At 45.4% G+C, this 12,352-nt stretch overlaps 1 protein-coding gene across 1 annotated transcript in view; it reads left to right on the forward strand.

The window, feature by feature from the left end:
• The window catches only part of PXT1 (peroxisomal testis enriched protein 1), a 36,495-nt gene extending 25,708 nt beyond the window's left edge, over positions 1–10,787 (forward strand). Inside the window, exon 4 of the mRNA XM_008693388.2 lies at positions 10,092–10,787. Coding sequence (XP_008691610.1) covers positions 10,092–10,196 — 105 coding nt within the window. The 3' untranslated portion in view covers positions 10,197–10,787. The remainder of the gene's footprint in view (positions 1–10,091) is intronic.
• Positions 10,788–12,352: the final 1,565 nt, after the last annotated feature.

Here is a 12,352-nt window from a genome sequence, read left to right on the forward strand (position 1 = left end):
GGGGGCTGAGGTTCTGACTACCTGGCCAGCCAATGGATTAAATGCTCTTGGGTCAGGTATCCATCTCTGATCTAAATAGCGTGGCCCGGGTTGGGGTGGGGACATGGAAGAAGAGACTGATTGCTTAGGCACCACGGCAGATTCTTTTGGAAGGGGGTGTGGGCAAGTCAGACAATGATTGGCATCTTTAATGAAGGGTCCCTAAGGTGTGTTTCAGGATTCAGAATACAGTCATCATCAACGCACAGATACACACACACATACACACACACACAGAGTCTATTCTGTATACCATCGTTAACCAAGTAACAGTGCCCATTGGTGATACATTTTAGAAGGCAATTTTCTCTTTTTTAAAAATATTTTATTTATTTGAGAGAGAGAGTGCGACAGAGCGAGCATGAGCAGAGGGGAGGGACAGAGGGAGAGGAGAAGCAGACTCCCCACTGAGTGTAGAGCCCGACACAGGACTCAATCCCAGAACCCGAGATCAGGACCTGAGCCGAAGTCGAGAGCGTTAAGCCACCTAGGTGCCCTGAAAAGGAAATTTTCAACAAGCATTGAAGGAGACGGTTAGGAGACACTGTTTCTCCTGATTCCCCTTTATCTCTCTGACTATTGCTTCTCATGTTTGGGGCTTTTGGTCCTTTGCTTACCTTGTTAAGCATTAATCTTATCCATCAGCTATATAAACTCTGGAAGATCTCACCCACTCCTGCATTTTTATTGAATAAAAGAAATGAAACTCTTAAATCTTTGGAGTTCTGACATTCCTTGAGCTTTAGATACTTATATATATATATATATATATATTTATATTCGTCAGATATATCCCAGATGCCTAAGATGTCCTCGGGGATCTCAAATTTATAAATGAATTTAAATGACCATCTTCCTTTTCAACCTGCCTCCTCTGCCTTCCATACCAGTCCTCCCTCGACCCTCATTCTCTGAATAGGCTGATGGTGCCCCCACCTTCCCAGTGTCCCGAGCTGGAAAGTAAGAAGTTCCTTTTCCCCTCACTTTTCTCAGCGAATCTATTGTCAAATTCAGCTATTCTGCTTCCTAATATTTACAGACTCTGTTCTCATCACCCCGCCCCTGTTAGACTACTTCAGGTTAGTATTAACTAGTTCAGGCCCTGTATGCTGAGGTGTAAGAGGGTGGGCTCTGCAGCCAGGCAGACCGGTTTAAATCCTGGCTCTCACACTTACGAGCTTGCAAACCCTGAGCAAATAACTCAACACACTCTAAACACCAGTCCTCAAGCCTGGCTGCCCATGGGCCACAGGAGAGCCTTAAAATACTGATGTGGCTTATGATTTTGCAGGGATGTGAGGAGGCCTGACAGTGGGAATTTTAAAAGCCTCCCCAAGGGATTTCAAGGTGGAGCCAACTTTGAAGCGTGCTCTAACCCATGCTCTCTCATCTGTAGCATGGGGTGATGACCATATGGGGTCCTTGTGAGGGAGTAGTCCGTAAGCGTGTGCGGTCTGGTGTGTGGGAAGCATGCTAGTTGTGTAAGGCAACTCCTTATCTCTCTCTGCAGCACTTTGCAGCAGCCTCTTCATGCATTCCCTGCCTTCAGTCTTACCCATCTCCACTCCGATCCTGGAGGAAAGAGCTAGAAGCCAATCTGATCCTGTCATCTCCTGCCTAAAACCCTTCTGTGGGTCCCCTGCTCTACTGGAGAGAGTGGAAGGTCTGGTTGCCACTCCTCCCAGCTGGCCCCGCCCCCCGCCTCGCCCTTCTCCGCTAATTCTTCGTCCTTCATTCTCCAAGACTGACTTCTGTTATCATTTCTCTGGGACATCCGCCCTGACTCCGCTGTGTAGACCTTGCTCTTACTACATGTAACATGTTGAATTGTAGTTTGTGTCTCTCTCTCCTGCTAGACTTTTTGAGGACAGGGCTTATTCTTCTCAGTACAAAGACTGAAAATCAAAGTCCTCAAATTGTATTGAACAGAATAGGTTCATTCAAAATTTGGCGTATCTATGAAGCCATACTTAAATCTACTTTGCTAAATTTATTTCCTCCTCCTCTGTATTCCGGAAGCACTTGGTAATTGTTTCATCCCTAACCAGATGGGTTGTAAGCAAAGGACAGAAATCTTGTCTTTATTAAGTTCCCAAAGCAGCCAGCACAGTGGTTTACTGATAGTGTTGCTTAAAAACACTCATTGGTTGTTGGAAGCTAATAAGGTTTGGAAGAACTCATTCAAGGACCATGGATATAAGCATGAAGTAGAAAAATCTATTTTACAAAACTATAAAGATACAGACCTGTGCTGTCCAGTACAATAACTACTGTGTTTGCTTCCTGAGCGCATGAAATGTGGCCCTTGAGGAACTGAATTTTAAGTTTTATTTATTTATAATTTATTTAAGTTTAAAAACTGATGCTTGTTTTCATTGTTATAACACTTTTAATACGTCTGAAACAACTTGGTTGTATGAATCGACCTTTTAATCTGTAGAATTTCATGAAATCTAAATACAGATCAAGATTTTCCCCTGGAAAGCAGGACAGCACCTGGACTGAGAGTTGCTGTAAGGTATTTTGCTGGATTTGAAAGACTTAAGTATAATAAAAGAATGCAAAAATATCGGTAATAATTTCGTATTGATTATATGTTAATGATAATACTTTGGATACATCATCTTAAGTAAAATATATTACTGATGTTCCTTTAGATGTTACTACTAGAAAATTTGAAATTAGTTTGTGGTTTCAATTATATCTTTATTGAACAGAGCTAATCCATTCCAATACAAGACTTTGCTTTTCTATATCATTGATGATGAGACTTTATCCCTCTCGTTGTCTAAGACGGTGTTTAGTGACTAGTGGTGAGTGATGTATAGATAGCTCATAATCTCCTTTAAACTCTTTTCTGTCAACGTGAGGCCACCATCCGCCTTCTCAGCCCAAGGAGAGTGGCGTTGGCCAGAACCATCACACCAGGAGGAAATAATCCACAAGCTGGCCATGCAGTTGAGAAACATCGGGGACGGCATCGATTGTAGGATGGTTCAAGAGGTGAGTCTTCGGTTTCCCCAACGCGCCAGTCAGGTAGCAAGAAAGAGCAAACAGAACAGTGGCTGTCCAGTGGCCGGGCGCCGGGAATTAGCAGAACACATGGATTAATACACGTCCAGATCGTGAAACATTAAGATCTGAAAATCGTGACCCGAGTCAAAGCCAGTATTTGATCTCGGACTTGCTCTCAAACGGTGGTCCACGGACAGCTAGGCGGCCGCGGCAGCAGCGTTTGGCAGCTGGACAAATGCGCAAAATCCGGGCCCGGCCTCAGTGCTGGAATCAGAGTCTACTTTTTACCCCAGGAGATCTACGTGCACACTGAAGTGTGAGGAACATTACTCTGCACCCTCAAACTAGGTGCATATTAGAGATCACTGTGCCGTTGTAAGAACTGCTGCCGCCTGGGCCCCACCTTGAGATTCGGATTGAAGGGGCCTAGGGGTGGCCTGGGCGCAGAGCGCTGGAAAAGCTCCCCAGGGAATCCAGTGCTCAGTCAGGGAGGAAAAGCCTTTGCCTTAGTGGCGCTTTCCTCTCAAGCCAACCAGGCGGATGATCTGAGCCCGACTCCTGCTGATTTCTTTGCTTCTCCGATTATTATGGAACACTGAGGGAAAACAGGAAAGAAGAATGATGACTGTTTGATGTCTTAGAGGTGTTCAAGTCCACTGGAACAACCTATAGTCGGCAGCAGAGGCGAGAATGATATGTGGGCTCCATGGTGGGGCGGGGGGCCCTCAGAGCCCAACTACTACTTCTTCTTCTTCTTCTTCTTTTTTGAAGATTTTATTTGAGAGAGAGAGAGATCAGGAGCAGGGTAGAGAGAGAGAAGGGCTCCTGCTGAGCAGGGTCCTATGTGGGGCTCCATCCCAAGCCCTGGGATCATGCCTGGCCAAGGCAGCGCAATGGCCTGAGCCACCAGGCGCCCCAGAGGCAACTTCTTTCCCTCAGAGGGACCTGTCCTGTGATGATCTCTTGCTCATCACTGCTGCTGCATCAGCTGGCTTCAGGGGTGCCATGTCCTCTTTACGGTCTGGTTCAAAGGTGGACCACACTCAGCCTTTCCCTCAGATAAAACATTCCCTGAAATGAGCGAAAGGTCCCAACAGTATCACACTGCCACAGATAAGGAAACAAAGGAAATAAACACAGAGAGTCAAATACAATATTTGATGGACCCACTTCATTCAGAACATTTTATTTAGTGCTTACTATATGCTAGACTCGTTAGCGTTGGTAGCTAGAGCAGAGAGCAGGACAGAAGATGGGGCTGCTCTCCTTGAACTTGTAGTTAGGAGGGAGACAGGAATCGGTTGTCTAGTCAGACAGGGATGCAGGCTCAAAGCCGGGTTGGGGATGCTGAGTGATGCAGAGTGACTGGGGAAGGCCTCCCGTGAGGAGGCAATATTTGAGCGGAGACTGGCAGTCAGGAGTGAGCCAGGAGACACCTGGGGAAAAGTGTTTCAGGCAGGGTGAGAGGGAGTGCAAAGCCCTTGTGATGGGAATAGGCTTGAGGCACAGCTAGGAGGCCAGAGTCGTGGAGTAGAATGAGTTGAAGTCAGAAGTTGGCCTCAGTCTTAGAGGCAGGGTGATCTGTGTTTTACCCTACGTATGAGGGAAGCTTCTGGGGAAGGAAAGAAGTACCATAAGCTGGTTTACATTTAGAATGGGGACTGACTGTCCGTGCAGAGAATAGGCTGTTGTGAAAATCAAATGATAATCCGTGTAAATCACTTAGCACAGACCCTGACCTATAGAAAATGATCACTAAATGTTATCTCACCAAAAATTAGTTTGTTTTCCGCCTTTGCTTTTTCGTAGTTGGAGCTGACCACCTCTTTGCTATGAGTCCTTTATCACGGCAGACTCCCGATAGTCCCCATTTCCCTTCTAGACTACAGTCTCTTCCCTAGGAAAGTTTTCACTGACGACTGTACTTTATGAATTCTAGAAAGGTCTTGCTCAATGTTCCTGCGTCTTTATCTGCTAACTCTGAGTAATTTTTTCCTCTGAAGAAGAGAGAACAACGGGGGCAAATCACAACACCTGTTTTCTATATTTGCCTCAACCCAGTCAAGAGGGCACTGCTCTGTGTAGCCTACTATTAAATTTCTCTTCCTTTCCTTTCCTTTCCTTTTCTTCCCTCTCCTCTCCTCTCCTCTCCTCTCCTCTCCTCTCCTCTCCTCTCCTCTCCTGTCCTCTCTTTTCCTCTCCTTTCCTTCCCTCTCTTTGAAGTTGTAACTTACTTATGTCTTAAATTTATGCCTACAGCTTAATACAGTTCAGTGTTAATTGAACTCCCTGGGTTTTTATTTTTATTTATTTTTTTAAAGATTTTATTTATTTATTCAACAGAGATAGAGACAGCCGGCAAGAGAGGGAACACAAGCAGGGGAGTGGGAGAGGAAGAAGCAGGCGCATAGCAGAGGAGCCTGATGTGGGGCTCGATCCCAGACGCCGGGAACACGCCCTGAGCGAAGGCAGACGCTTAACCGCTGGGCCACCCAGGCGCCCCTCCCGGTTTTTAAAAATAAATAACTTTCTGGAAAAATAAAATTCACATACTGTACAGTTCACCTGTTGAGCCATTACAATGTGGTTTTCAGAACATTCACAGAGCTGTCAACCATCATCAGATCAACTTTAGAGCATTTTCATCGCCCCAGAAAGACACCCAGACCCAATAATTAATAGTCACTTATTTCCTCCCACTTTTGCTCCCAGCCCCACCCAACTCCTTTCTGTCTCCATGGATTTACCTGTTCTGAACGCTCATGTAAGTGGACTAATGCAACATGCCGCCTTCCGTGTCTGGCTTCTTTCACTTAGCACGTTCTTTTCAAGGTTCATCCATATTGTAACACCTATCAGTATTCTCTCTTTCTTTCTTTCTTTCTTTCTTTCTTTCTTTCTTTCTGTCTGTCTGTCTGTCTTTCTTTCTCAGTACAGATTTTATTTATTTGAGCATGAGGTCGTGGGGGCAAGGAGGACCAGACCCCGGCTGAGCAGGAGCCGATGCGGGCTCGATCCCAGGACCCTGGGATCATGACCTGAGCCGAAGGCAGACACTCAACAGACTGAGCCACCCAGACGCCCTATTCTATTGCTTTTATTGCTGAATATTATTCCGCTGTATGTATTATCCATTCATCAGTTGATGGACATTTTGGTTGTTTCAACTTTTTGACTGGTATGAATGGCGATGCCATGAACATTTGTGTAGAAGTTTTTGTGTAGACGGGTTTTCAGTTCTTCGTGGAGCGTATCCAGGAATGGAATTGCTGAGTCACGGGCAACTTTATGTTTAACTTTTGAGGAACTTCCCGGACGGTTTTCCACAGTGGCTGCACCATTTCACACTGTGGCCCAGCAGCAGGATGTGCGGTGACGGTTCTTCCACCTCCTTGTCAGCATTTGTTGTGACCGACTTTTCTATCATGGCCAGCCTGGCGGGTGCGCGGCGGAGTCTCACTCTGGTTTGCGTCGGCACGGCCCTGATGTTAGTGTTTGAGTTTCGTATGTGCTTACTGCCCATTTGTATATCTCTTTAGAAAATGTCTATTCATTTCCGTTGCGCATTTTAAAATTGGGTTATTTGTCTTTTTATGATTGAGTTGTAGGAGTTCTTTATACACTCTAGTTGTAAGCTCCTTATCAAATATATTATTTGCACTTTTTTTCTCCCATTTTCACTTTTTTTTTTTAAAGATTTTATTTATTTATGACAGAAAGAGGCACAGCCAGGAGAGAGGGAACACAAGCGGGGGAGTGGGAGAGAAGACAGCCAGGAGCTGCAGCAGAGCAGGGGAGCCGCTGCGGGACTCGATCGCAGGACCCGAGTGATCACTGCACGAGCCGAAGAGCAGATGCTTAACGCACTGAGCCAGCCCAGGCACCTCCTGGACGACTGAGCTTTCTGTGTGTGTATGTGATATGAGTTAAAAGTTCAGCTTCATTCTTTGGCATACGGGTACCTAATTGTCCCAGCACCATTTGTTGAAAAGACTATTCTTTCCCTATTAAATTGCCTTGGCATCCTTGTCAAAAATCAATCGGGCGTAAACGTGAGGGTTTGTTTCTGGACTCTCCATTCTATTTCATTGATCTGTGTGTCTATCCTTACGCCTGTCCTAGCTTTCCCTGCAGCATTTTACAAAGCCGGCTTTGCCCTAGACTTTTAAAGATATCTTATCCTGGACCACAAAATTGCCTTTTAAAACACCTTTAAATAGAGCGCAGTACATTTAAAAAATAATTTTAAAAATTCCCCTGAAGTTTGGCTCTAAAATGTTCAAGGCTTTCCTCTGCTGCTTGAAGACTTAAATCAAGTAACTTTAACAGCATTTCAAATCTGGAATGGCATAGTTCATATATAGTCATCAATTATTTACCCCTCGTACTCTGTTTAACAAAGTGGTCACATTGATTCTCCAGATATCTTCCTGCTTTTGGTGTATTTAAAGAAACTTTTATTCTTGCTTTTGGAACTCCCTAGCAAGGAGCTCACCGAGCTATACTTTGGTCTGCTGAATGGATCATCCTTGAGCTGCCACATAGCTTGATTTCTTGTCCTTTTCACTTAAGCAAGTGTTCATTGTTTCCAAATAGGCCTTGATTCTCAAAATAACATCTCTATTTTGCTATTCAGGGGTTTTGAGGGATTTGGGTTCAAGGACCTGGTCTTTTTTTTTTTTTTTTTAATCTGGGCATGTAATTTTCCTAGATATAAAGTGTGTTTTATTTTTATTATTTTTTAAAAAGATTTATTTATTTACTTGGGGGGAGGGGCAAGGGAAGAGGGAGAGAGAATCCCAACCAGACTCCACCCTGAGGGTAGAGCATGATGTGGGGCCTGATTCCTCAACCCCGACATCATGACCTGAGCCAGAACCAAGAGTTGGATGCTTAACCGACTGTGCCACCCAGGCGTCCCTAAAGTCTGTTTTAAAATAGTTTTCCCATCACTTTTAGGATCTTAAATATGTCTTCGGAATTTTTTCTCCATAGGACTCTCTCCTTCTGGGTTCTAGGAACTGTGATGGCCCAACCCCATCTCTACAGGCCTAGGAGTGGCAACAGCTCAGACCTTACTAGCCCAGGGGATTGCACAACCCCATGTATCCCCTACCATTGTAGATAGTCTCTTTAACTCTCCCTGAATTATCCTAATTTGAAGTGCGCCATCTGTTTCCTCTGGGACCCAGCCTGGTACAATAATGCACATGGAATTTCTTAGTTTGTTAAAGAGAGGACGGGGAAGCTACCATGTATTAAACAATTTCTTCCAGGTACTCTTTGAAAGACTCTTACGTGTTTCATTCAATTCTCCCAATAATCTTATGGATGAGTGGATCAGTATTTCAGGAGAAACAGTTGAGGTTCAGAGAGATGAGGTAACCGCGGGTCATTTGGCAATTAAGTGGCAGAACTGGGATTTACATATATGAACATCCGACTTGGTGCTTTATACATTGTTCTCATCTACCTTCCCGGAAGGAAATTCGTTTAGTTTTCCTAACTGATATCAGCTTTAAAGGGAAACAATCCTTCAAAGATTCCCAGTTGCTGACAGGACAAAGCTAAATTCTTTAGCTTACTACTCTGTGTCAGGACCTGTTTAAGTACTGGAAATATGGCAGAGATTAAAAGAGAAAAAACTGGGGCGTCTGGGTGGCTCAGTCGGTTAAGCTGCTGCCTTCAGCTCAGGTCATGATCCCAGGGTCCCGGGATCAAGCCCCGTGTCGTGTTCTGTGCTCAGTGGGGAGTCTGCTTGTCCCTCTGCCCCTTCCTCCCACTCATGCTCTCTCGCTCTCAAATAAATAAATAAAATCTTAAAAAAAAAATAAATAAGAGAGACAAAGCTCCCTGATCTCATGGAGTTGATATTCTAAAAGGGAGACAAACTATAATCGAACAAAGAGAGCATATGGTTTATCAGGCACTGATAAATATTGTGGAGAAAAATAAGGTAAGGAAAGGAGTGAGGAGTGTTGGGGATTTAGAGTTTTAAGTAGAGGAGGGAAGGTCTTACCGAGAGGGTGACTTCTGAGCAAAACCTTGACAGAGGTATGGGAGGGAGTGTGGATCCCTGGGGGCAAGCAGTGGGGGCGGCTGGGAAGCAAAGACCATAAGGCAGCAGTGAATCTATCATGTTTGAAGAATGGCAAGGAGGCAGTGAGGCCGAGGCTGAGTAAGGGAAAAAGTAGTAAGAAATATGGTCAGAGGGGTTGGTGGGGGCCCCATGAGGACCGAGGCAGCGCCATTGCAGAGCTCAGAGCGGAGGAGGCACCGTTCACAGCCCCCCAGGGCTGCTGTGTGGAGAAGAGACCGCAGGAGGAGGGGCAGGGACGGGGAGACCCATTTGTGTTGGACCCTCAGCCTTCTTCTCTTGATGTTCACAAATCGACGGTGGCATTTCCTTCCTGCCCCACAGACCTGCTGCGCTCCTTGTCTCCTCCAGCTTCGCTCGTATTCACCCCTCTCTACACTCAGCCAAGTCCTATCCTTTCTTCCAACCCCAGAGCAAACGGCTTGCTTCTTTGAAAGGACTAAGGAAGTGCTCTGCAAAGCCAGAGGAAGAGGTTATCGGCCCTGAAAAGAATGCCCCAATTCGCTGATGGTTAAGATAGGAAAACACCTCCAGAGGAAGATTTCCCAAGTCATGTGCAGGATGCGGACATTACGAAACAGACCGAGATATTGTCCTGCTCATACAATTCATAACGCAGTCCAAGGAGCTTGTTTGTGGCATTCACTGAATTAATCTTTTTTTTTAAAGATTTTATTTATTTATTTATTTGTCAGAGAGAGAGACAGAGAGAGGGAGAGCACAAGCAGGGGGAGGGGCAGAGGGAGAAGCAGGCTCCCACTGAGCAAGGAGCCCAGTGTGGGATCCCAGCGTCCTGGGGTCATGACCTGAGCTGAAGGCAGATGCTTAACCGACTGAGCCACCCAGACATCCCTCATTGAATTAATCTTAATATTGAATTTCTATCTCTGGATTATTCTATTGTTTTTTAAAACCTCTCTCTCGCTCTTGTGTTAAACAGGATCTTCAACAGGAAGTCAGGGAGGCGCTGGCTCATTTCGTCTTGCTTTTCTTTGGAGGAGTTCATGTGCTGCTGCGCTTTCTCTGGAATAACCACTTGATGTAAAGGAACGTGAATGCCAACTTCTGCTTTCCTGCGTCCTCCGAGAAACCCTGACTCGTACTGGAGCCAGGGGAAGAAGACCCTTCTCCATCTCCCTCTCTTTTTACCTGTCACTGTTGGTTCACGCCTGTTTGCTGGAGAACGCCAGACTCCCTGGCCGCTTGTCTGTGCGGAGCGACCCGCTATGAGATGTTTGTGATCGCCTCCTGGGAAAGCCCAAGGAGGCCGTGCCACTTCGAAAACACCAGGGCTGTGGATGCTCCCGGTGCTCCTCGTAAGGCAGTCTTAAGCATTTTCTCCCGTGAGTGAAATGGAACCTCATTCTCAAAGCAGAGGACACAGAAATGGGTGCTTTCTCCTGGCCCTTCCTGGGGTACCAGGCCCTCCAGCCACCTGTTGGCCCCACCTTTGTTGCCCCGCCCCGTTCTTTTACCTCTGTCTACCTCATCATCCTCTCTTCCCCCTTTTCGAAGCATTGTAAGTATGAAGTTTGTGCATATGAAGTTGAGTTTGTGTATATGAGTTCTTTGTAGGACGTGTTATTTAAAAATTAATAATTTAAAAAATGAAATAAATATTGTTATTTTTTGAGCATGAAACACCTGTGCATATTTCTTTTTTTTTTTTGAAGATTTTATTTATTTATTTATTTATTTGAGAGAGAGAGAGCAGGGGGAGGGGCAGAGGGAAAGGGAGAGGGACAAGCAGATTGCGCTGAATGCAGAGTGAACGCAGGGTTCGATCTTGCGACCCTGAGATCATGACCTGAGCCCAAATCAAAAGCCAGATGCCTAACCAGATGCGCCACCCAGGCACCCCAACACCTGTGCCTATTTCTTTTGTGAAGGAGGGATTCCACTTATTCCTGGTCATATGCCTCAAAATTTTGTAAACTCTGATCATATGTAACATCGCCTTTGTCCTTCCAAAGGGAAATGCACCCATTTTTTCAGGTTGTCTCGGGCAATGCCTATATAGCTCCATCGTTATTTAGGTTTTGGCTTGCTGGCATGGAATGGATGCTAAAACATCTTATTTATTTTTTACTCTTTTGGTAGGTATTAGTCAAAACAATCTAAAAAGGTTTCCAATGAAAACTCTTGCTCTTATTTTCTATCCTGAACCCCAGTTATGTCTAGTAGTTTGTTACATAACCCTTCAGAGCTTCTCTGTGTGAATATATATATAAACATACATATATTTATTTATTTATACACAAAATGTAGTAATTAGTACACGTTGTTCTGTACCTTGATTTTTTGTTTTGCATGGTCATCAGGCCCCATTCTAGTTGTCTTACAAATGTTAACTCATTTACTCCTCACAGCAACCTTACGACACAGGTATTATTCTTAGCTCTGTTTTACTGTTGTTGGTTTTTTTTTTTTTAACATTTTATTTATTTATTTGACACAGAGAGAGAGAGAGCACAAGCAGGGGGAGCAGTAGGCAGAGGGAGAAGCAGACTTCCCACTGAGCAGGGAGTCCAACACGGAGCTCGATCCTAGGACCGTGGGATCATGACCTGAGCCGAAGGCAGCTGCTTAACCGACTGAGCGACCCAGGTGCCCCTGCTCTGTTTTACTGTTAAGGAAACTGAGGCAGTTAGTGGAGAGAGGCAGTAGAGAGAGGTTAGCCAATTTATCTACAGGCACATAACCAGTAAGTGACATAGATGGAATTCTAAGCCAGCCGGGCTGTCCTCAGAGTCTAGATTCTTTTTTCCCCCTTTTTAAAAAGATTTATTTATTTGACAGGGGTGCAGAAGGAGAGGGAGAGAGAATCTCAAGCAGACTCTACGCTGAGCATGGAGCCCGAAGCGGTGCACCTCACGACCCTGAGATCACGACCTGAGCAGAAATCAAGAGCTGAATGCAACTGACTGAGCCGCTCAGGCGCCCCCAGAGTCTGGGCTCTTTTTTGTTTTTTTTTTTAAAATATTTTATTTATTTATTCGACAGAGATAGAGACAGCCAGGGCGAGAGAGGGAACACAAGCAGGGGGAGTGGGAGAGGAAGAAGCAGGCTCCTAGCGGAGGAGCCTGATGTGGGGCTCGATCCCAGAACGCCGGGAACACACCCTGAGCCGAAGGCAGACGCTTAACTGACTGTGCCACCCAGGCGCCCCCAGAGTCTGGGTTCTTAACTGCTACGCTGTCC

Source organism: Ursus maritimus, unplaced genomic scaffold, assembly GCF_017311325.1.
Source record: "Ursus maritimus isolate PB19 unplaced genomic scaffold, ASM1731132v1 scaffold_30, whole genome shotgun sequence".
NCBI lineage: Eukaryota > Metazoa > Chordata > Mammalia > Carnivora > Ursidae > Ursus > Ursus maritimus.